Source organism: Cryptomeria japonica, chromosome 10 (assembly GCF_030272615.1).
Source record: "Cryptomeria japonica chromosome 10, Sugi_1.0, whole genome shotgun sequence".
NCBI lineage: Eukaryota > Viridiplantae > Streptophyta > Pinopsida > Cupressales > Cupressaceae > Cryptomeria > Cryptomeria japonica.
The window spans coordinates 458,906,343-458,933,001 of record NC_081414.1 but is presented as its reverse complement, the minus strand read 5'-3'; the positions used below and the strand labels follow the sequence as shown (position 1 = coordinate 458,933,001).

At 36.3% G+C, this 26,659-nt stretch overlaps 1 protein-coding gene across 1 annotated transcript in view; it reads left to right on the top strand.

Moving 5' to 3' along the window:
- The first annotated feature begins 318 nt into the window (after positions 1–318).
- LOC131067519 (probable pectin methyltransferase QUA3) overlaps positions 319–26,659 on the top strand; it is a 65,892-nt gene continuing 39,551 nt past the window's right edge. The window contains exons 1-4 of the mRNA XM_058002551.2: positions 319–1,180; positions 1,283–1,493; positions 1,588–1,849; positions 2,121–2,498. Of these exons, the coding sequence (XP_057858534.2) occupies positions 584–1,180; positions 1,283–1,493; positions 1,588–1,849; positions 2,121–2,498 (1,448 nt within the window). The 5' untranslated portion in view covers positions 319–583. The remainder of the gene's footprint in view (positions 1,181–1,282; positions 1,494–1,587; positions 1,850–2,120; positions 2,499–26,659) is intronic.

The window sequence follows — 26,659 nt, the reverse complement described above, 5'->3', positions numbered from 1 at the left end:
ATAGAATGTCACTTTATTATTAAGTGCACATCGTATGATGATATTCATGTTCAGTATGAGATCATCTTGAAGGTTGACAATTAATATGATGAGGATAAAATCAACAAGACTGCTAGTTTTCTAATCAAGATACATGATAAGAGATTAGGCGTGAAAGAAATATGTAGATAGTTTAAAGATGTGAATCCTTGGTTCCATAGACTGATTGGTCTCCTAAATGTCATAAAATCTTTCATTCATTAAAAAAACATGTTTGATACCTAGTTTCTATTTTTGAAGAAAAGGGGACATTTGGTGGAGTGATTCATATTGATCAGCAGATGTAGTGATGGCGATTTCTACGTTAAAAATCGAAGCATGTTGAAGGCATTCAAAACTAACGTAGAAATCTAAGCATGTTGAAGGCATTCAAAACTACTCTTTCAGTCACAATCAACTTCGACAGACTGTAAAAGAAGACACAATTTTCGCGGAAACGTGACGCTTAGAACTTGGAAGAAAACCCCTTGCTGGTTATTTGGGTAGGTGTTCAGTTGGGAGTGAGGGTGAGAGTGAGAGTGAGAGTTGAGAGTGAATAAAGGAAATGGGCAGTGATGATCACCATCGGCAGGTGAGGCAATGGAAGTTGCTGGACGTGGTGACTGCGCTTTTATTTTTGGCAGTGTTGATGTTTGTGGTGTGTGTAATGACGCCGGCGGGGGACTCTCTGGCGGAATCGGGGAAGCGGGCATTGACATTGATAGATATGAATGATCACCGGCAGAGGGGGAGCGGCGATGAATTGATTGCTCCTTGTCCTCTGGAATTCGCCGACCACATCCCCTGCGAAGATCCACGTCGCAGCAGTGAGCTGAGTCGCGAGAGGAACCTGTACAGAGAACGCCACTGCCCTCCTCCCCAGGAGAAGCTCCGTTGCCTCATCCCTCCTCCTCCCCACTACAAAATACCTTTGCATTGGCCGCACAGTCTCCTTAAGATCTGGCACGCCAATATTCCTCATAATAAGATTGCAGATCGAAAGGGGCACCAGGGTTGGATGAAAGAGGATGGGCCTCACTTCATATTTCCTGGCGGAGGCACCATGTTTCCCGACGGAGCAATACAGTATATTCACAAGCTCAAGCAATACATCCCCATTAGTGGCGGAACCATCAGGACGGCCTTGGATGTTGGTTGTGGGGTGGGCTTTCTTTCCTTTCGTTTCCTTTCTTTTCCTTTTCTTTTCTTTTATTCTCTTTAAATAACATAAATGAACTGGGAAAATCTAACGTGGCATGTTCAGGTTGCTAGCTTTGGGGGATATTTGCTCAAGGAAGACATATTAACCATGTCATTTGCTCCCAGAGATTCGCACAAGTCACAAATACAATTTGTGTTGGAGAGAGGCGTACCTGCATTCATTGCAATGCTGGGAACCCGCCGATTGCCCTTTCCTTCTCGTTCATTTGAGCTCGCCCATTGCTCCCGATGTTTAATTCCTTTTGCTGCTTACAGTACTCTTTCTACATCTCTAAGCACATTTTTTATTTATTTTTCCCAGAATACCAGGTTTCTACATGTCGATTAACTTTTCTGTCCATCAAACAGACGGTTCCTACATGATTGAGATAGATCGATTGTTGCGGCCTGGAGGCTACTTTGTGATCTCTGGACCTCCTGTACAGTGGCCTAAACAAGAGAAAGAATGGGGTGACCTTCAGGAATTTGCGCACAAATTATGCTATGAGTTGGTTACTGTGGATGGCAATACTGCAATTTGGAAGAAACCTTCCAATGACTCATGCACGGCTTTACAAAGGGGTCCTGTACCTCCTTTTTGTGATGAACACGATGATCCTGATGTTGCATGGTACTTAATTGCACAGAAAAATAGTTACCTTTAGTTAATGTGTGTATGTGTCTATATATCTGTGTGCATGCGTCCATATATCTTGGGTGTTATTATATATATGACGGACATAAACAGACTGCACACACACACACATGTGAGTTAAGACTTCAATGTGTGTGTTTGTCTGTGGGTGTTTTTAATATATATAATGGACATACATGGACTGTGAAAATATATCAGTTAAGACTCTGATATAGTTGTTAAAGCCATTATTTCAATCCCTTATCAGGTACATACCATTGAAAGATTGCATCAATCGGTTTCCATCATTGAAAAATGGAGAAATCTCCGTGGACAAAACTCCAAAGTGGCCAAGCAGGTTGAATGAACCTCCTCAACGCAGTGTACAGATAAAGAACTTTGAGGATATATTTAAAGCTGACACACGAAGATGGAGACGAAGGGTTTCGTACTACAAAAAGGTGTTGAATCTGAAGTTAGGATCACCCAATGTGCGCAACATTATGGATATGAATGCAGGGTTTGGGGGTTTTGCAGCAGCCATTATTTCAGATCCTGTTTGGGTGATGAATGTTGTTCCTGCTTATAGATCAAATACACTTCCTGTGATTTATGACAGAGGTCTAATTGGAGTATATCATGACTGGTAAGTCTATAATCCTTAAAGTTTGTCGTAACTTTTTGAACTTCATCATTAGTGAGCATTCTGTATTAATGAGTTCTATAGTTGACTGATGCTACATCTTTCCTTTTTTGTTTGAAAACAACTGATTTACCATTTACTAGTTTTCTTCCTTAGATGTTGATTTTACTCGTCGAGTCAAAATTCTTGTCAACTTTGATTCATTATTACCTAATAATATCTCAAATGGAAGTGTTAAGTCGAGAGCTGTTAAATTCTAAATGTAATTACCTATTACTTTAAAATAGTCTAATCCTATATGATATTGTCACAAGCAACTGAATCGATGGAGAAACTCACTTCATTCATGATGAGATCCACTTGTTTCCATAAAGTACAAGGTTTGCATTGATTTTTTGAGTAAGTTCAGTAGATAGGCTGTAGTGCCCCATAGTTGGCACCCCTTGGGATCCATGTTAGCACACTCGCTGTTGTGATTTTTGTTTTGTCTTCTGCTTTTGGAATGAACATTTAAATTTTTTAATAGAATCACATTGTATAAACCTCGATAAACTATTATGGTCATGAAATCATCTGTGACAGATTTTGAATAGCCTAATCTTGTGTAATGTTATGTTTAATGCTACACCGGTTTATTTTTAAGATTTTAAGTTTATAGTCATGACATTTTACGAAACAAGGTGTCTTGGTCTTTTGGGTTTTTGTGCAGATAACAGGAACAAAATTAATACCAAACAAAGTTGAAGGGGGCTGTTCCGTTCAATGGGGTTGTAGTTTAGTTGATCCAACAGGCCAATAATCTGGGTGGTGACGTATTCAAATTCTTGGGAGGGGCATGAATGCCTAAATCCGGATGGTTGGTGTTTAGCCTAAGAATGAGCCATGGGAATTGAATCAGATTTCTATGAAGGAAATTGGGAAGGCTTTAAAGCTGCCTGGTAATAAATGGAAGGAACAAATCAGATTTTGGGCAGGGGGACTTTCCAAGAAGAAATGATTGACATAAATTAATCAATGAAGGGTTGCGCTGATAGCACCATACCAAATTTATTAAAAGTTATTCACCATGAGAAGAGGAGCAAGAGAGACCTAGATTAAGTCAAGAAGCGGTAGAAAGGAAGTGTAGTCTGTCTGTCTAGAGAGCTAAATTGGTGGAAAAAGGGGACTGAGGAAACTAGATAAACAAAGGAAAAAAACCAGAGTTAGGGGAACCTTATTTTAGACCAAAAAATGAAGTGCCAATCAAATTCAAGGTAATGCAGCCTGGTAGGGAAGGATGACTGACAAATCTGTGACAGTTTTATCTGTTCTGTGTTATTACAAATGTTCTTCTTGCTGTTTGCATATTGCAAATGTGTGTTTGTTCCCATGTGTAAGTTGGAGAATGGCAGTAGGGATAAGAAAAGGGATTTTTTCTTACTTTGGAACTCTTGGGATGTTCCTAGGAATAATGAGATTGCGTCTGTGTGTAAATGTATTACAGGTTGTTCTCAGAATATTGAGATTGTGTCCCTGTAATTTGCATTGCAGGATGTTCTCAGAATATTGAGATTGCCTCCTTGTGTAAGTCGCATTGTGGTACATTCTCAGAATAATGAGATTGCTTCTGTGCATCAGTCACATTACAAGAAGTTTTCGGAGTTTTCCTCTCTGCAAGTCACATTGTGGAAAGTATTTCAGATGGGTGGGGAAGTAGGCTGTGCCATATCGTGGGGTGGTAGTTGAGTCAACCCAACAGGATGATAATCTGGGTAGCAAAGTATTAAAATTATCAGTAGGGTCATGAATGCCTACATCTAGACAGTTGACAGTTAGCTTGTGACAAACCATCATAAATAAGCAAGATTTGACTATGAAGGAAATGGGGAATGAATTGATGCCACTGTTGATAAATGGAAGTATAGGGTCTAACTACAGATAGATAGAGCGGTTGCAAGGGAATTTTAGTTGTAGGTGAGGGGAAGTAGTTGTAGGGCACTTTCTTTAAAGCCAATTGTAGCTTTTCAGAATACTTTGTATTTCCTATATCTAACTTGATTCGAAACTTTCCACCAGTTGCCATGTTCTTCCAGGTCTTCTCACAGAACTATTTGCTATTAAACATCTTAAAATCTTCTTTCCGGATGTTTGGAAGAAAGAATCCACACTATGCCTCTTAAATAACGAAAAATGCCTCCTTATAGCTGCAATACCTCAATAAATTGATGCCTCTACATGCTTTTCTTTTCTGGTGCTTCATGCAGGCTGCAAATCATTCACATCCTCACTAGCAGTTAAAAACCCAACTTTTCTTCTTGTTAAAAGCCAAAAAAACTTGCTGAATAGTCATATAAAAATCAATCTCATGAATCCTCCATTGCTGTGATACTGTATAAAAATTTCTGCAATGAAATGCTTGTATCAGGATACTTTATTCGAACATTGCAGGATAGTTATACCCTCTTTTCACTCTGCTAATCCCTCAACTTATTGTAGCTACATGATTGTCTATAACAATCTCTTAACTTATGAACCTCGAATAATATATCCTATGATGAAAATTATATATCAGACTGCGCATAATAATTTGTTACATGGCAGTGGTGGAAAACACTAGTATACTTTGGTTATGAAGGGTATGGGCACTTGAATTATTGGGGTCGGCCTGTATTAAGCAAGACTAATATGGTGAATGGTCAACACCCATTTGATACGATAAAGCATGGAGGGCCAAAGCAGCCTTGGACTTGGTTCACACTTATTTGTGTGACCCAATGAAGACAGACACTGAGTTTGGAGTCAACAATTTCTTTTTGATTGTTGTTGAATTTCTGAGGAAGATGTAGGTTTACTTTTGAAACAGAATTCTGAATGTTTCTCTCATCTCTTTGAATTCAAAGCCCTGGTTGGAAAGCAAGTAGATAGACCTATTATGTCAGTGAGGTTAAATAATGGAGGAGAGTTTGCCTCCGAATTCAAGTAGCTCTCCAACTATAATGGTATATACAGACAGTATGCTACTCTGTACACTTCACACCACAAAATGGAGTTGGAACTATTGAGTCAGAGAGGTTAGATAATTGAGGGTAGTTTACCTCCAAATTCAAGTAACTCTCCAAGAATAATGGTATATAGCACATATACAGACAGTATACTACCCTGTACACTCCACACAGCAAAATGGAGTTTGACCTATTAAGTGAGTGAGGTTAGATAATGAAGGAGAGTTTGCCTCCAAATTCAAGTAATTCTCCAAAAATGATGATATATACAGATAATATACTACTCTGTACACTCCACACAGCAAAATGGAGTTGTGGAATGGGGGAATATCACAGTTATGGAGATGGCAAGGTGTATGATGTGCAACCTGGAATGCGCCATATTGGTACTAGGCAAATGCTTTGAATACAATTGTTTACATCCTCAACTGGAAGCACGGTCACGAAGGAGACTATGATAGTGACGAGTGCATTTTTGGTTGTGTTGCTTTTGCACTAATTCTTGAGCAAAATTGAAGGAAATTAGATGCAAAGAGTAAGCCATATATGTTTGTTGGCTACAGTGAGCTGCCCAAGGCATACAGGTTACCTAATGCTAATGCGTCTAGAAAGAAAATCATGATTTAATAGAGATGTGGTTGTAGATGGAAGTTGTCTTTTTTCTTAGATGATATTAAATCTACAAATGATATCGTATGGGAAATGCTACTACTTATTATGCAACAAGGCTTGGAGCTAGGAATATTAGAAGGGTCTACCTCTAGGAGGGATTTGGCGAAGAGCAGGGTGATGCCTAGACTTCACATGAAAGCCAACAACAAAGACCAAGGTGTTATTATACCATGATGAAAGATGTTTAGGAGGATGAACCCAATATTAATGGAAGGCTGGTCTACGTGATTGGGAAAAATCATCTTGTGAAAAGTGATGAGCAAGTAAATTTTGCTCTTTATGTTTGTTGTTGTGCAGATTTTTGAACCTTGCATGTTATGATGAGGCCAAGGGCAAAGCTGAATGGGAGGATGCCATGAAGAAATTTTTTTTAGGCCTTAGACACAAAATAAGATTTGGGTGTTGTTTAAATTACACCAGGGGAAGAAGCCTATTGATTCCAAATGGTTATACACAATTAAATGTAAATTATATGGTTTTTTAGACAAGTAGAAAGCTATGCTTGTTGCAAAAGGATATGTGCATCATGAAGGGGTGGATAATTAGGACATGTTTGCTTCTACTACAAATATGGTAATTTCTTTTGCTGGTAGGCCGAATGGAGGGCCTACCAAATGAAAATAAAAAATGCCTTTGTGAACAACGATTTAGTAGAGGAGGTCTACATGGTGTAGACACAGCGGTTTCGGGTTCCAAGAAAAGAACATTTGGTTTGCAGGTTGGTTAAATCTTGTGCAAACTTAAGTAGGCCTGTAGAGCTTGATATATAAAGAATGTTCAACACATCCAGGATTTATGATTCAAGAGAAGCTGTTCTGATCTGAATATCTGTATAAAAATGACTAGTATGACATCAAGATATCGGCTGTCAAACTCTATGTTAATGATCTTGCCATCATTGGAGGCATAGAGAAGTCAATTCAAAAGGTGAAATCTGATCCTTGCAATACTTTTGAAATGAGCAATTTTGGGCTCTTCCATAATTGTTTGCATGTAGAATTTTGGTGACTTAAGAATGCAATATTTGCATCTCAAACTAAATATGCCAAATCTATAATGGAAGGTTAAAATGTATGAGTATAATACATCATCTACACCTATGGAATTTGGGATCAAACTATCAACATACATTGATTAATGACCGATCAATGCATTATTGTATCTTCAACTAATGGGAAGTTTTGTTAGGATTCAGGTGCCATTGACCTTGTAAATTCTTTAATTTATTATTTTCCTGATGTTATTTGTAATTTACCCATAAGAGGTTAAACTGTTTAACCAACAATGGTGAAAGAGACCATGTAAAGGCAAAGTTACATTTATCGTTTGTCCTCTAGGAAAAGGACAAAATAGCTAGGTGATCCCTCTTGGAATATTCTATTTTGAGGTGCTTGAACACTCGTTAGGAGTTGTAAGAGAACATATGATGCTTATGACAGTCATTATTGCTATGACAATATCTATGACAATATTTCATGACAGAATCCTTACATAGGTGCACATGCATGAGAGATGGTTTATGACAGCTGTAAGAGGCTATTTTGGGAGGTGGGTGTGAGTTTTTATAGGTGGTTTTGCTGCCTATTGTTTGGTGATACCATAGTGGTATTCTTCCTCACAAACTTCTATAAAATGGTGCCTTGAGGTAGTGTTCTTCATTTAGTCTTGTTTGGTTTGCAGGGTAACAGAGTGCTGCCTGATTTTACAAAGGTTCTACAGAGAAGTGTATTGCTGTTGTATTCTTCATTGGATTAGTAATATACTTGCCTCTCTTTCTGTGGTGGAGTTTTTTTTCAAAAGGGTTTCTCCACATAAATCTGGTGTTTCATGTGCAATGGTTTTCTTGTTCTTGTTTTGATTCTACAATCACTGTGTTAATGGTTAATCTTTAGTATTAGATTTGCAATATCTTTGAGTTTAAATTCAGATTGCAAACTTTCTTTACCTTGTTTTACAACAAGTTTATCTTATGGTCAGTTGGTCGGACTTGTGTTTGTTAGCAAATTGCCTTTCTAGATTATGTCAAAGTCTCAAGAACAACATTCGCAAGTTACAAAATGTTTTTTCAATATATCAAAGGAACACTCAACTTTGGTATTCTTTATCTACACTTTGTCAATTTATTGCCATTTGGGTATATTGACTTTGACTGGGCTGGGTCAATTGATACTCTTTGTTTGACAACTAGATATATCTTTGTTCTTGGATCATGAGTTATTTCATCGCAAAGCAAGTTATAGCATACAATTATCTTTCCTTCCATTGAAGCAAAATATAAGGCACCTACTAATACAAGTTGTGAAGTGATATTGTTGTGACAGATCTTGGTCAATCTTCAATTTGGTCATGGTACATTGATTTCACTCCTTTGTGATAATCAAGGATTTCTCAAAATGGTGAATAATCTAGTCTATCATGCTAGAACCAAACATATTAAAGCTCGTCACTAATACATCTGCCAATGTCATGCCCCCGCCTAAACATTTCCCATTAAATAAATTGATCCTCAATTCCAGCAGGTTTCAAAATATTAACGAAATCAATTACAAATACTAGGCAGTAGTTAAGAAGGCTGGCAATCCACAATCAGATATGCAGGCTGCGATTTCTCAAAACAAAGAACAAATAGTAATCAGTTAACCAATGGTCAAGAGGTGCCGAATGGTTATGAGTCATGACTGTTGAAGGATTTAAGATATAAAAGTTAGGTTCAAACAAAGGGAGGAATCATCTGTGGAAAAGTTATTATATATTTATTTATTACTTCTTGGAGGAGTATTAACCATTACACTTACAGTCTGATGACAAAATCCCTCATGTTTATACAATTAAGGACAAAAACCCTCAATTGCTATTGCTGAGTTGGGGACAAAAATCTCTGATTCTGGCAGATCTGAATGTACTTTCAAAATAGACATACAGGAGGAAATCATCACAGTTTGAAGAAGATAGAATAGCAGAATAAAGGGTAAGTGTTATATTTTTTTTTTGTTTTCAAGCTAAATTATATTACCAAAATTACAATTCTGAATAACTTAATATTAATGATTTATATTGCAATTATTATTGAGTCAGGATTATCATATTAAAATAAAATAAGAAATGCTCTAGAAAGGGCCATTACAAATGGTATCAGAGCTTTGATCCTGCCAGGCTGCAGGGTAAAGCTAAAATGTTGGATACATTCCAGTCAAAGCCTTGAAGGTCTACAAAAGGAACAAAACATCGATATTATGTAAGAATTATTGTACAAACTTGAGGCCCCTAAGATTATTAACTGATATAAAAGTTTGTCAGATCATGCAAAAACTTGTGTTCCCTTTGACAAGTACTTGGAGGCACCTGGGTACCAGTTTTCCAACAAAAGAGTGAATACATAAGAACAATGGCTAAGGATATCAAGGAGCAAGATCCAAGAGAATCATTAATTACAGCAGAAGAGAAGTTAGAATCAGAATCACAAGAAGTTGCTAAAACCAAAGAAGAAGAAGAGCCAATATTGTGTGTTGAAGAAGTGTCAATAACTGCAAATGATGTCCAAGTAACATCCATCCAATTTTCAGGTGTGGAAGTAATTGATCCATGTAAAACTGAATTGCAAGGGATGAAAAGGATTGAACCGCATAATGATGATGTGCAGAATATTAGCTATGCTATTGTGAGGAATGATTTGTCTCAGATTGACCCCCATGAGAAGGAATTGCGTGTTTATCAAGAAAACTCCATGCTGATACATACTGACTACATTGAATTTAACCTGGAGACATTCAAACTCCCTAGTTCCAAGACTAATGGGTTTGTTGATGGGTTAGTTTGTAGTCATGAGAAAGAGACTTTTGGTTTACCTCTTGGAACTAGGGAGTTTGAATTGTTGATGGGTTAGTTTGTAGTCATGAGAAGGAGACTTTGGTTTACCTCTTGGAAAGACCAACATAGACATTGAAGAACTATGGATGCTTTCATCATGTTGTCGTCCCACAACACTTGAAGTGAAAATAGATAGTCACCCCTGGGAGCTTGATGCTAATAGATATAACCTGCAGTGAAGGATGCCTAGATCCCTTTACTCAAATACAAAATCAGCTTTGCACAAAGGAGTAGGATCTTGGTATTCACAACACTCCCATATTTCAACATGATGGAAGATGCAACATTTTTCTTTCATTTTGGATGTCAGCAATGACAATCAAGAGTTTGTATTCATTGTCCAAGATCTTTGGTGAAACTGAAATGAGAAAGCAGAAGATCATGGCAATGAACGATCTCATTCAATATGATCAAGCCAATCTTTCTTGTCCTTTTTCAAGGTCAAAATATAATGCTATATATATGAATGAGCAGAATTTGTATAGTACTTGGGTTAAGTAGAGCATATTGTTTTTTAACAAACACCTAGCACAACCACCTGAGAGAGCATGGCGCATAAGAATGGATTTTTGTAATCAAGGAATAACTTGTGAAAGATCCCTAGCTGCTATTGTAAATGGCCATGATACAATATCTCTCATCTTCTTATTATGGTATTCATTGAATGGAACCTTTGTAGTGTTCCCTCACAAAATTCACACTAGTGCATGTAAGTTCATACTTCATACAGAAAAGGGAAGTTAGTTTATGGGATTATAGTAAGAACGTATGCCTACCACCTACCTTTGAAAGGAAACATTTGCAGAGTGAAAATCTTTTTATCTAACGAAAGGAGAAGAGGAATTTGTATTCATCACTATTTTAAAGCAGATAATACCATTTATAGTGCATAAATATAATTCTCCCATGTTTTACATTTTGACTAAGTGGAGTGGAAGACAAGCATTGGTAGGAAACATCACATTGGTTCTTACACAATCAATAGCTGATCTAAGATTCACCAACAAGGTTGTTTGGGTTAATAAAAATCAAATGGTAAATATATGGGCTAATAAAAATCAAATGGAAGTCATACTTAACACTAATCCAATCACAATTAATCAATATCATGAGGCTAAAATAGGAGGCATAGTGACACCAAGGGAATTTAGGGAAAGTAAATCAGATTTAATCATACAAAGTAAGGGAACCATGAAAACCACCATTGCAGCTCTAAGAAATGAACTTATTCGATTAAGTGTATTGAGTTAGAACCATGAGAAGTTATGCATTCAAGATAAAGATGAGTTGGAAAATAATGTGAAGGAATGCAACTATATAAATAAGGAATTACAAGAGAAGATGATTGAAAGTGGTCTTTTGTTCGATGATTGTAAGGTGGAGTTGGAAGGAAGAATTGCAGGACTGTAAGATGTCTTTTTATTTCTTCTCTCAGAGGATGAGATTAAACTTGTCTTAAATTACAAACCTGCTGTTACCAACTCTTCGTTTTGTTGTTGAGAGTTATTGGAAAATACCAGTACGTAAGCCCGAGGAATATTGGACAATAAATTATTCTCACACTTTAGATGATGGTATCAACCTAATGATATTAAAGGACTGTATTGGCAGTCTAGCAAGTACATTAACAACTCTTCAAAGACATCATTGTAGTACAGAGTTGGACATAACCAAGACAATGAGAGAAAAATCACTCGGTGTAGAATTTCCATTTCCTAATGGCATGAGTGTTGTAGCAGAAGCTGATTACATGACAAGGAGGATCTAGGGATTACAAATTTCCAAAGATCCTGGTATTGGCAAAAATGATTCATTTTGACAAGCTAAAGATGGCATTGCATGAGGAGAAGCAATCTTGGCAAGGGCAGACTGTCATGCTCTTGCCAAAACATTCTCAATTAAAAAAAATTATCATCAATTCCAGCAGGTTTTAAAATATTAACAAAATCAATTACAAATGCTAGGAATTAGATATGCAGCAATTACTTGTATAGCTGTGATTTCTCAAAACAAAGAATGAATAATAATTATTTAATTAAAGGTCAAGAGGTGCTCGAATGGTTATGACTGTTGAAGGATTTAAGGTATAAAAGGAGGATCAAACAAAGAGAGGAATCATCAATGGAAAAGTTATTATATATGTATTTATTACTTCTTGGAGGAGTACAAACCATTACACTTACAGTTTGAGGATGAAACCCCTCATGATTAATACACTTAAGGACAAAAACCCTTAATTGGCATTGCTGAAATAGGGATGAAAACCTCTGATTCAGGCAGACCTGAAAGCACTTTCAAAGTAGACATACAAGAGGAAATCATCACAGTTTGAAGAAGATAGAATAACAGAATAAAGGATAAGTGCTAGATTGTTTTATTCTTCAAGCCAATTTATATTACCAAAATTACAATTGTGAACTAATTTATATTTATAATTTATATTGCAATTATTATCCTGAGTTATCAGATTAAAAGAAAATAAGTAATATTCTAGAAAGGGACATTACAGCCAATTGTTTGGTAATAAAGACAAATATTTGTATTAGTGTCCTACCAAGGAGCAAATTCTAGATATAATGACAAGAGGTGGTTGGGGAGGAGAAAAGCTAGGAAGAGAAACATAGGTGGTAGGTATATCATACGCTTGAGAATGCATATTATGAGTAGGAGGGCTAGAGGCATGAACATAGCAATAAGTGGAATGGTAAGGGCGTCGAGAGAAAAATAGCTAGGATATAGGTTAAGTGAAGGAGAGAGGTTGAGAAGGAGACAAAGGAACACATTGAGAGGCAAGTTTAGAGGTATAGGTCGCAATAAGAAATATATAGTGGAAGGGTCAAAAGAAGTAACAATTTGAGGGTCAGGGAAGAGAATCTTAGACGTAGTAGTGGAGAAAGAATTATACATGTGAGCAGTCATATTGGGCATACACATAAAAAACCAGGGTTGGGAAGGAGAGAGGTGGTGGTGGTGTGGTAAGAGGAGTGCAAGAAGAAGAAAGAAGGCCAATGAAGAGAAGGTGGAAGTGATTGTAGGTTGAGATGTCTCAAGAGAAATGGAAGCATTGGTATGGACAATGTGGCTAATACTCTATAGGATATCCAGATGCTTAGGATGGGAAAGGAGCACACTATGAAAATCATTAACTAGAGAAAAATGGTATGTCGTAGCATAGTTTTCTCACTCAAACTTGGTAGACCAAAATCTTTTTTGACACAAGATAAGCTTGACAACTAAAAAAAATACTGAAAACAAAAAGGAAAAAAGAAAAAAAAAATGTATTAAAAAATAGTTACAAAATATTTCAAATGGATTTGTAAAATGTTGGGGAAGTACTTTCTATTCGTGAATTCAAATTGAGTACAAAATCTCATCATCATACAAATACAAGTAGCTGATAACTATTATGAATTCATGATCTTTGTTTTTGAAAATCATCATCTAAAATTGCATATGGATGCAAGCTACAAATCGCAATCATTTAAATCTCCTTTTCTCTATTCTAGTGAAAAATTTGGGAGAGGGGAAGGGTCTATTTGTTGCACTTGGTTGTGGCTCCTTGCTAGGCTTAAAGGTTCGCAGCTCCACCCTAATTATAGATGGCATTGACTCCTCTTTTACATCGTGTTGGACATCATTTGCCATACTGTCATTTAATCCAGACTGTCTTGCTCTTGTTGCAGATACTCTCCATAGCTCGCCTCTTTAAATTAGCAATATCGTCCTTTGTGAACATGGGGGTCTCCTCATCTTGCATAGTGTAGTCATAGGGATTAATCTCATCCAAGTTTATAAGCTCTTGTACAAATGTGTCCACCTTGTGTGAAGTTGAAGGTTGTATTGCATAAAAACTAGTTTATTGAGGCATTGTTGAGCCAACTTATTGTGCAAACAAACTCCAAGTGCTTTCACATCTAGAAGCGCTACAAGGTTGAGACAAAATTCAGAAGTCTAGCTTTTGAAACTTTGGGGTATTTCCATCCCAAACTTCCCACTAAGAACCTGCAAATAAGCTATTCAAAAGTTTGTAAGTAAACAAAATTAACAATTGTAATTTGTAACTTGCTAGATATCAGTAAAGACTTCAATATTTGTTACTTGATGTCTTGGTGGATCTTCTTTGAATAGCTAGTGGTGAGACAAAGAGCCTCCCCCTAGCTTGTTTGTAATTCTACAACTTTGAAATGGTGAGGTATCTCACCTCAACTTGGGTGTCACTCTCTCCATGCATGTTGAGAAGCCTTCTATAACCTCCCCATTAACATCTACGAAGCAATTGGAGAAGAAAAAGTTGGGTTGAAGTAATACCCTACTGCATGAGAATGGGTTGGTGGAGATGATTGTTCCACCTCCGATTGATGATCTTGCAAATGGGATCAAATTTGTCTTTATTACCCTTGTAATAGTTTTGGATGGCCTCTTTGGCTCTATCCATAGCCTCATAAATGTATCTCATTGACTTGTACTCTCCATCAAGCAAGTGCAAAACCCACACCAAAAGCTTTGAACCTTGGAAACAATTGAAAGTTACAAAATTAGAATTAAAGTAAATACTTTAAAAGATTGAAAAAAAAAACTTTGAAAGATTGAAAAAAAAGGATTTAATTTGAATTTTAAATTGAAGTTTGAAGTTACTTTGATGATCTCCTTGGCTTTTCTTACAGAGACACAATAAAAACCATCTTTGTGTCTCTCTCCCATCAACCATCTTTGAATATGTCAAGTCTAGCCATGCTTGACTCAAAACCATTTTCTTCGATAGTGTCAATAAACTAGAAGTGCTTTGGAATGCAAGGAAGTTAGTTTCAATGTAATGTCCCCTACTATGATTATGCCTGTTTTAACCATAATTATTCCATCTCAACATGCTTATGATTTAATTGATTAGGAGACAAAACTATCTTAACTTGAATCCAATTAGTGATAAGAGAGAAACATAAGCTTCTTTCTGATATAACTTAAGGATTCTATCTGATTTATATTTTAATATATATATATAATAATAATTATTATATTATTATTATTATCTAAATTTATATCACCATTAAATTCTGCATAAGAATGCTATCGGGCTTCATATATTAAGCATACGTATTAAGCACATCCCCATGCATACCACCGAGAACAAGGATGTTACTGCCTGTAACTTAATAACAGTTTTGATTTCATCTGATTGATGGTGATCAGCCCTTACCAATAAATGTTGGTGACTACCTTCTTTTTCCTTCAGCATTCGATGCCTTCTTAGATGCATGGCAATGAATCTCTTATACCCTCCATAATCTCTGAAAAATCGTGTCTCTAAGCGGTGGTTATACCCATTGGAAAAGGACGTGTCTGTTTACTAATCTCTATTTAGTTATTTGTTGCTCATCAAACTGTTATATTCCCTTAATCATGTAAACGTATGACTAAGCATATAATTTAACAAAATGTTAATAATAATATGATCGCTGTATTTAATTGATGCCTAAAGGGTAGACATATCTGACATGTGTCAGATACGTCAGATCTGGTCTGCCATTATTTGAATATGCTGAATGATTATTCAATTATTTCCCTTAATATTTGTTTATGGTTTCTGTGATAATCATTTCTTTTCTGGTATTTGTCAATTAATGATCTTGAAATATTAACAAGAATTTTTAAAAGATGTTATTTAATGAAATATGTAATACAATAATTTGTTTATTATTAAGATGTGCATTCAAATATTTAATTCAAATGAACAATAAATTCATAATTAGACAATTGATGCATAATCATATTTAGAGATTACTATTATCTGACAATATGGGAACATCACATTCAAGCCTTGTGACACTTGCTCATAGAAGTTGTTTCCCCTTGGTGTGATCTCTCATCAAGCTAAGAACCCACTGGTGCTTATGAATGTATTTGGTTATGTACTTGCCATCTTCCACAAAAGGACTCACCCAATCAAATTTGCCTATGCCCTCCAAAAGAAGGTTAAGACATTGGGTCACACAAGGCGTGCAAAAGATTGATGGATGTCTCTCTTGAAGCATTCTCCTTGTTGCCATGTATGTCGTTGCATTTTTAGTAACATTTTTGATTGCTTCGTGACACTTGCTCACACAAGCTCTTTCCCCTTGGTGTGATCTCTCATCAAGCTAAGAATCCCAAGGGTGATTATAAATGTATCTTGTTATGTACTTGTCATCTTCCATAGGGATTCACACAATCAAATTTGCTTGCACCCTCCAAAAGAAGGTCAAGACAATGGGTCACACAAGGTATTCAAAGCATGATGAATGTCTCTCTTGAAGCATTCTCCCAATCACCACATATGTTGTTGCAGGGCTAGTAACAATTTGCATCACATTCTTGATGCCCATCTCTAAGACAATCTCCTTTGGCATTGGGCTCAAAGTGTTTGAATTCTTTATTTTGTGAGGAATCAATTTTTTTTTAGAGTGCATGGTAAACGTTTTTAATGCGACTGGTGATATTGGCACAACATGCCCTTTGGCCCCATGTGAAATGCTTTTTACCTGGAGCTATGAACCAGTGAGTTCACAAATGGGTGATCAAATCTCCTTTATTAAAGACGAGGCTCAAACTTATGAGCACATTGGATCAGCAAAAGCACAAGCTTACGATCACAATAGAGCAGTGGGGGTTTGAACCTTGGTGGCCACAACAACAACATCATCACTTAACCAACACACTATGGGAAGAACCCCGTGTTAGAGGCATCAATTGACTTTAGGAAAACCATCTCATTATTTGAAACTACCAAAAAATGAGGGTGTGGTTCCTTCCATCTCTTTACCCATTTGGAAGAATGATGCATCTAAACTTTTGCCATTGCTTTTTTTTTAATCTTTCTAGATTGTGTTTGCATTTGCAAAATCTATAGCATGCTTAAATACAAATTAAAGCACTACAAACAAAGCTATAATTTGAAAAATAAAGCATAAGTTTTATATTTAGAAAAAAGCCCAACAATTTCTTTCCTAAAAATGACCATAAATAAGCAATAACAATTGCTTTATTGAATAAAAATTAAAATGCATGCAAAATGTGTTTATGAATCTAATAGAAGATGCTAGAAACAATTTATATATTTGGAAGAAAGAAAGAAAGAAGTAACCTAGAAACTTGTGTTAGTTTTTAGTAATCAGATTTATTAAGGAACAGAAAATCAAGATGCAAGATAAACAACCACAAAATCAACACATGACACACAAATACCCTGGGAAAATCTCCCTCCTGGAGGTGAAAAACCCAGCAATAATTATCTCAATTAGATCAATCACAGTAGCCCAATTACAGTATTCTTATGCTAGGGCAGACTTATCTGAAGTGTTACAACTTGATAATCCTTCAAATGCAGGTCGCTGTCACTATAGCTGTAACTGTAACTGTAACTTCATTCAACAGCACTGAAAGGTGTTCGCTGTCCCTGAATGATGTTTATGCAGTCATGTATAATGTTCGCTTAGTCTGGAAGATGAATTGCCAGAATTCGCTTGAATGAAACACTAGTTCACATGCTAATGTTGCTGATTAGAGACATGAGGTGGATCGCTATCTTAACTAGCAGATATACTTTGCTGAGGATGATTCGCTAGCTTGCTGGTAATGTGCAGAGGTAACTCGCATATTAAAGGATAGATGATCCGCTAAAGAATGATTGTATGAAATGAATTACATTGTCTTGATTATATAGGCGATACAACTAATTTATTTTGTCTTAGTCGGCTATAGCAACCTTGGTACCAAACAATACAATAAGTTCGGATTACATTGCAAGTTACATGAATAGGTCTTGACCTATCATGCCATTACACGCTACATGTGCCCAAGTAGGACCAATCTCATATGGCCACAAGTTACATTAAATTATTACAATATGTTATTTATAATGTTAATTTAAATAATCCGATTCTAGCTATTGATTTCAACACTCCCTCTTAGCTAGAGAGGATATCTACCACTTGTCATGATCCATTCACGACCTTCATCTTGCATTGCCTGCAAGGATGAATGTATAAGCTCCATAGAGTATACCTGCAACAAAACACATAAATATCATGAACTCATTTCATGATGTCCATCTTGCATTGCCCGCAGAGGATGGATCCACCTTGCATTGCCCGCAGAGGGTGGCTCTACCTTGCATTGGCCGTAGAGGGTGGAAGAGGTCTTACACCTCAGCCTTCTCCTAGAGAAGGATACAATGTCATCTTGCATTGCCCGCAGAGGGTGACTCCATCTTGCATTGATCGCAGAGGGTGACTCCACCTTGCATTGCTCGCAGAGGGTGGAAGATGCAATCTAAATTGCATCACTAAGATTGATACTCCCTCTCAATCAATGCTATGTTCTCCATGATTCCAAGCTTCTCTCTGAAGTACTCAAACTTCACTCGAGCTAGAGGCTTGGTGAGAACATCTGAAACCTGTTCAACAGTGTTGATATATTTCAGCTGGATGGCACCTCTTTCTGCCATATCACGAACATAGTGATAATGAGTTTCCACGTGTTTTGACTTGTCATGAAACACGGGATTATTAGACATTTTAATACAACTCTGATTATCACAATAAATAACAGTGGATTCCCAAGGTTGTTCAAACAATCCAGCAAGAAGCTTGCGAAGCCAAACTGCTTCTTTAGTTGCCACACTTGAAGCAATGTATTCAACTTCTGTAGTACTCAACGCAACTGAGGACCGTTTCCTATTGGCCCAAGAGATCATAGCGAAACCCAAGTTGAAACAGATTCCTGAAGTGCTTTTCCTGTCAGTAGCACTTTCGGCCCAATCAGAATCAGAGTAGCCTTCCAAATTGGTTACTGTGTTGATTGAATACTTCAGTCCATAGCCAACAGTTCCACGCAAGTATCTCAGGATGTGTTTGGCTGCCACCTAGTGAACATGCTTTGGCTAGTTCATGAATTGGCTAAGTGCATTCATTGCATAGCAAATATATGGCCTAGTGTTGACTAGATATATCAAGGATCCAATGAACTGCCTGTACTTTGAAAGATCTGCAAAATCAGAGTTAGCTGCAGAAATACTCAACTTCTTCAAGTTAGTTTCCATAGGAGTAGACATAGGTTTACAATCCATCATACCAAATCTTTTCAATATATCAATAGTATATTTTCCTTGACTTAAAATAATTTCATTAGGTCTTTGCCACACTTCTAATCCTAGAAAGTAATGCATTAGACCTAGATCCTTATTTCAAATTCAGTAGCTAATTCTTTCTTATACCCAATGATGAGACTATCTTCACCAGATAGAAATAAATCATATATATAAGAAACAAAATTAGCAGTTCACTATTGAATACTTTTAAAGTGAAGATTAGAATCAACATTATTCTTGCAAGATCCTAAACTAATCAAATACTTGTCAATCTTCTCATACCAAGCTCAAGAAGCTTGCTTGAGGCCGTAAAGAGCTTTTCTTTAATCTGCACACATGAGATTCTCTATCTTGATTCTCATAACCTTCTAGCTATTCAATATAGACAACATTAAGAAAACAGTCTTTATATCTAACTTCCAGCCTACAACATTAGCTATAATGGTTCTAATATTAGCATATCTAGCAGCAAGAGCAAATGTTTCCTTCTAACTATGAGCTACACATCTAGCTTCATATTTTCAAAAACTTCCATATGGAACTCCCTCTTGATTCTTAATATAAAATTGTGGTAATCAGGTTTCATGAAGATTGCATAATATAAGAATCAATCAAGGAAGGCAACCATAAATCAAGGATGAGAAATGTCAATCTTTTCCTTACTTCACTTTTACGAAATGGACGCATAGCACAAATCATTATGATCAAGGCATACCTTCAAGTGAAGAAACCAAGCTCCCTCTTAAGCTTGAAGGCATGGTAATTCAAGAATCTCTTGAAGAGAATCATCAACATGATTAAATATCCCAATAGAATGAATTAACATGTAAAGTAACTTATCTCTAGACTTCCACCATTGACAACATATGCCAAGATTGCTCAAAAAGGATATTGCCAGTCTATGATCAACTTCAACCATAGTGTAAAGCTACACAACATTCTTTAAATGTAAAATTGTTTTCCATAGTTGAATAACAGAGAGTTAGCTATATCAGAAAGCCAAGGCAAGTGTATGACTTCAAAAAACATTTTACAAAATCCATAAGCAAGGTATATAAGCCAAATTGTCTTTCTAGCCAATGCGTAAAATCAGATATGAGTATCAACCACTCAAAAGGATACACATTGTAGTTGAGCACAAGCGTATGATCAAAAGCCAACTTCAATAAGTTAGATACCTCATTCATCTTACGTTTCATCATCAAGAGAATACTTACTTCAAAGGATGTAATAGGTAGTATGCTCAAATTGAAGAGATAATGTCACAATGAGTATTATGTGAGGATGGTGAAAGCCATGACAGAAAATGTATTAGAGCTAAAGACAATCCTCTACACAAGAGGAGCAGAGCAAGGTTATAATAAAAGTATAACAAAGAACATGAGAGCCTTTTATGAAGAGCTGAAGAGAACCAAGTGTTACACAGTCACAACCCTACATGACAACCTTATCCAAACATAAAACACTCATAGAACAGAAAATACAGTCCATACGATGTTAAAAGATTTGATGCAAATCAAGAGACACATCATAAGAGTATATAATTCCAGAGCAACAAGACTATTGAGCATTTCAAGACTTAGATAGAATATGGTGCATCAGAACTATGCAACAAGTATCATAAAGGATCAGATCATAATATGAAGATAGTAAGGTCAACTCTGGGCATAGATACTAAATAGGATGACTAAGACATCTTACCTTTACATGCCTACCACACCAATGACTAAGGTTCCATGTTCCGACTCTCCTATAAATTTATTCATCCTCCTATTTGTGCTTGCTGTTATATCCATCACAATACTCCTAGATTTATATTTGAATACAGATGCTGAAGTCTTAAGTGCCAAGGATGTATTTAGATCAATGCATCAATTCGGATCATTACACATTCATAGCAAACCACATCAAATAGGTTGAGAGATAAACATACTCAAAATAGAGAGTAGGGCATAACTAACTTCAATAATTCAAACTGGATTAGAACAAATTCTTAACACAAGAACAAGGCTCGAACTAGGGTGATTGTTACAATCCTAAGGAAGAAAGTTATGCAACACATCTGAAATCTTATTCTTGCTATCGTCCCATCAATGCCTTCAATTTGTCAAATAAACATTGCTGTTGAACTTTCTGATTCACGGTAGACTTCTTGAATTGCTTTAGCTCATCCAGATCCAAAGGCTCAGTCAGATCCTTATCTTCCACAAACTGTAACAGCTCTAATTCTTCGAGAGCAAGGACACAGACCTTCCATGATGTAAAATTTAGGGCACCTTCAAGTCTGTCCTCTACTTTCAGACCTGTAACCATCTTGCAAAACTAAAGCAGCAAACTGAAAGTGAAGGACAACTAATAATTTGATTACTTAGAATGAACCTAAAGCTCTGATACCATGTTAGTTTTTAGTAATCAGATAAGCATTAAGGAACAAAAAATCAAGATGCAAGATAAACAACCACAAAATCAACACATGACACACAAATACCTTCGGAAAACCTCCCTACTGGAGGTGAAAAACCCAACAATAATTATCTCAATTAGGTCAATCACAGTAGCCCAATTACAGTATTCTTATGCTAGAGCAGACTTATTTGAAGTGTTACAACTTGATAATCCTTCAAATGCAGGTCACTGTCACTGTAACTTCATTCAACAACACTGAAATGTATTCGCTGTCCTTGAATGATGTTTATGCAGTTGTAGTAACCCACCATAATTAACTCAACAAAATTGACCATTCTTTTTTTTTTTGGTTTAATTTATTCATTGTGTTTGATTCAATCGCATACTCTGGGCATCCATCCATTTGGATTAGGCATTAATCCATCCGGGATGAGCATCTAACCATATGGGTTAGGCATTTGTCCATACGGAACATAAGATTTCATCTATCCAATACGGGATAGGCATCTACCCATACGGGGTAGGCATAAGATTTCATCTATCCAATACGGGATAGGCATCTACCCATACGGGGTAGGCATCTATCCAATCGGGATAGGAGGTGCTCTGGCCAGAGACTTAGACTCATCGGGACCATTCGGGTCCTGAGCCACTCACTAAGTACTACACTCTTCTAACAGAAGTGCACCGAGGTCGCCGTCCTTAGGAGTAATTAAATAACATAATACAAGCTTGAATTCCGCCTTGGAATTTGGCTTAAAGCCTCGGGAAGTCAAGCGAATCCATACGAGATTTCTTCCGAGTATGCATTGAATTACTTTTTCAAATTTAATTATCTTATCTTTCAAATTAGGATTCTTACTCAATCTTTCTTTTACCAAGCCTAGATCCCACCCACGAACGCCTGAGTACGAGGGACAACTCCGTCCCAAGACTCCCTACATACCCGCTTCGGCACGGGATCAAGGCGTAAAGTATGTAGTTCTATTTTCTACTCTATGGTTTGATGTAAACTGTTTAGTGGGTACGCAACCCTTTCTAGGGTCAATGTCTCAGACAGTTTCTCTGCGGTTGCTACCCACAGTGGTAGGGCTTAAGCAAAGGCTTAAGATGGCCTATTGCTTGTGGCCTAAAACACTAGATCCTAAATTCTTATCATAAGCGTCACCCATGACCAATTGTCAATTGACAATAATTTTCGAGATTAAATCAATTTCATAAAAGCATTTCACTCACCATCCCTATAGGGGTTTACTATACTTTAACTCAGCGGATGAAAGATCGTTTTAGAGTTATCTTATTAAATTATCGATCCCAGGGGGATTACCTGCCCCTTGGATTTTAACTTCCAAGTGTCCCTTATTACTCCCCGACGATTTATAGGGACGATGCCACAGACGTCGTTGATGTAGCTTTATTAGGCATTAAGTGCAGTAGTTCAACATGACGACATTACTCGTAAGCGTGACCCAGAGGCACTGTATATACCGAACACTACTTGATTTTGGTTTTGGTTTTCCAACTTCCTTTTTTAAAATTTTTCTAACTTATGATAAACATCATGTTTGGAAAATAATTATGAATTGAACGCGTATATTTAGACATTGCAAAGCTCAATTAATTGAAACAACTACTTGATGAATGACATGGGATAAAAACCATAACTAGAATTATTTATCATTCAAAACTTGAATATAACTTGCATAATAATGACAGCTAGGTAACTTGCATACTAACAATTAAACGTATAATTTGCATGAAGATGGGAACACCAATAATTGAAATCAATGTAAAGACATTTGCATGAAGCGAAGGTAGGGTAAGTTACATGCGAGAATATCGCTTATAAAACCACTAATCCCAACATAGAATTTAGCTTCAAGTCATTTAATATGGATTAATTGTTAAGTGGATCTTAAGAGGATCTAAGTATCATTTAATATAAATTTGTTAAAACTTTGTTATAAATCTAATAATTACCTAAGTTAAAAAATTTATTAACTAAAATTTATATATATACATAAAAGAAGGAATTTAAATAACTAAAATTTTAAACATATATAAAAAAAAGAATTTCTTTTTAAAAAAAAATTAACATTGCCCTTCGAATTATGTTTGATCGGCATTAATAAGGGTTAATGGGAGTGGGACCCCACGGGTCCCCTCCACTACCCTGCGGCCACTACTGCAGTAGTGACCGCAGCAGTGACCGCAGGCTAGTGGGGGGTACCGTTACGGTACCACTCCCTGCGGAGTATTAACTCCGTCGTCCACCTGCGAGCCGGTACGCACAAGCATTATATCGTGCAATATAATTATTAATTACTTCGCATAGACTATTAATATATATATATATTTTTTTTTATTAATTTTCCAGAATAATAAATTGTATAAAAGGAGAATACATAAACATGTATGTAAACTTAAGAAAATATTAATGTAAGAGAGAATATCATATTAATCCCAGGGACGAAATATAACAGAGAAATAAAAATAACCAGAGAAGTAATTTGCTCCAGCGATGCACAGATTATCGAGAAGTAGGTAGGTGTTTAAACTGAGAAATACAAGCTAACACAGAGGAATTATATTTTATTTCTCAACCAATGTCCAGAGAGGGGGATAGAGAGTTATTTACAGGAAGATTATTTATTTTCAGATTTCACAGGGAGAGAGTTTGTTCGACTGATATTCATAGAGATTCAGCTAATATTCACAGAGAAATTTTTTATTCAACTCATTTAACTAATATTCACGTAGAAATTTTATTCAACTCATTTAACTAATATTCACAAAGAAATTTATTTAACTAAAAATCACAGAGAGATTTAAAATAATCACAGAGAGATTAAAGAATGAGATTCAGATTTCCATTCGAAGGACCAGAGAAATGAATTAGAGGGAGGAATAAAGATTCAAATCACACAGGAAGAATTTTGATTTCAGAAAAAGAGATTTTAAACAAATAAAGGAATATGATTTTCTTTTGTTAAAATTTTTGGAAGAAAAACAAAAGCAAGATCATGTGCATATTTTCTTGAGGGAAATAAAATAATTTAAATAGCTATATTTTACATGCACTATATGAAAGCATCATCATTACTATTTATCCTCAAATAAAAGATTTAAAATCAAATAAAAGAATTTCTTTATATAAAGGAAGATCTATAACTATTGATAATACGAATTCCTCATAAGTAAATGTAAAGATAAACGAGGAGAGAACCTGGTTTATCGAGCTTGATGTTGAATCCACTAGCTACCCTTATGATCTTTCCTTTCAACTTGAGAGAAATCCTTCAAACAACAACTTAAAATTCCTGGAATGAAAATGAGACTACCAAAAAGATCTATTTCTAAAACTTGGGAAATTTTCTTCAAAACATAATCAACTCCCTTCTTTGAAACTTGCATATAATTTTATAAGAAAATTCCCTCCATTCCACTATCTAGAAAATTTAATTAAAAAGGAGATTCTTTCCCAATTTTGGACTTCATGCAAATTGATTAGACTTAATGGAGGAGTTACATGCAAGATGGTGGAGAATCCTCTAGAAGCTTCTTATTCTTCCTACAACATGTGCCATAATTGGATGTGGAAAATAAATAAATAAAAATAATGTATATTTTCCATGTGTGTGTGTGTGTGTTATTATTTTTCATTCTTTTTATAACATTTATTCAATCATTTAAATAGCTTATCCATAGATAAAATAAAATTGTAATTTAAATCCAAAAGTGATAAAAGAGGGTTGTGACATCCCGCCCCCCTTAATTTGTGCATTGTCCCGATGCACTTATTGAACGCATCCAAAAGAGTCTATAGCTCATGATTAAAACAAAAAAAGAAACAATTGCTGCATTTCCTTAGTATCTCCCCACGTGGCATTCTTTTCATCATACTGGTCGCATTGTACCTTGCATTGATCAACCTCTCTCTTGCGCAACTGGCACTGGCGCCTCTCCAAGATTTTGAATGGCTCTATCATTTTTCCTCTCATTTCCTGGACCTGTAAAGCATCCCAATTGAAAATGTGTTTCTCATCAGGTACATACTTTTTAAGAAGAGATACATGGAAGACATCATGGATTCGGCTCAACTGGGGAGGTAAGGCCAACCGGTATGCAACTGGATTAATCCTTCCCAATATTTCAAAGGGTCCAACATAACGAGGTGCAAGCTTAGTCTTTTTCCCAAATCTTATGGAACTCTTGTGTGGCCTAACCCTTAGGAAGACTTTCTCTCCCACCTCAAACTCCCTTGGTGTCCTGTTTTTGTCTGCATAACTTTTTTGCCTATCTGAGGCTTCCTTCAATCTTTGCCTAATTTCCTTAGTTTTCCTCTGCATCTCTTTCAACATATCTGGTCCAATAATTACTCTATCTTCAAGACTATCCCAACTCAAAGGTGTTCGACACGGTCTACCATACAATGCAATTCCCAAAGATGTTTGATATGCATTATTGTAAGCAAACTCTACCAGAGGTAGGTACTCTTCCCATTTCTTCTGTTGGTCCATGCAATACATGCGAAGTAGGTCTTCCATAATCTGATTTGTCCTTTCTGTCTGACCGTCAGTTTCAGGATGGTATGCAGTGCTAAAATTTAGTTGAGTTCCTAGAGCTGATTGAAGAGTGGTCCAAAACCTTGAAGATAATCTAGCATCTCTATCTGATATGATTTTCTTCGGTATTCCATGCAACCTAAATATTTCCTTAACAAAGCACCTGGCCAAGGTAGGTGCATCATCCGTCAGATTCCCTGGTATAAAGTGTGCCACCTTAATGAGTTTGTCAATTACCACCATTATTGCATCATGCCTAGAAGGTGACATGGGTAACCCTTGCACAAAATCCATGCTAATAACTTGCCACTTGTGTTGAGGTACATCGTGCAATTGTAACAATCCAGCTGGATGTCTATGTTCTGCCTTTACTCTTTGACACTCCAAACATTTAGCCACATACTTGACAATGTCATTCTTCATCCCTTGCCAAAAGTATAACTTCTTTAAATCTGCATAAAGCTTGTTAACTCCTGGATGCCCTGAATAAGGGGCATTGTGAGCCTCTGACAAGGTTACTTCCCTTAAGTCTCTTGAATTAGGAATATAGAT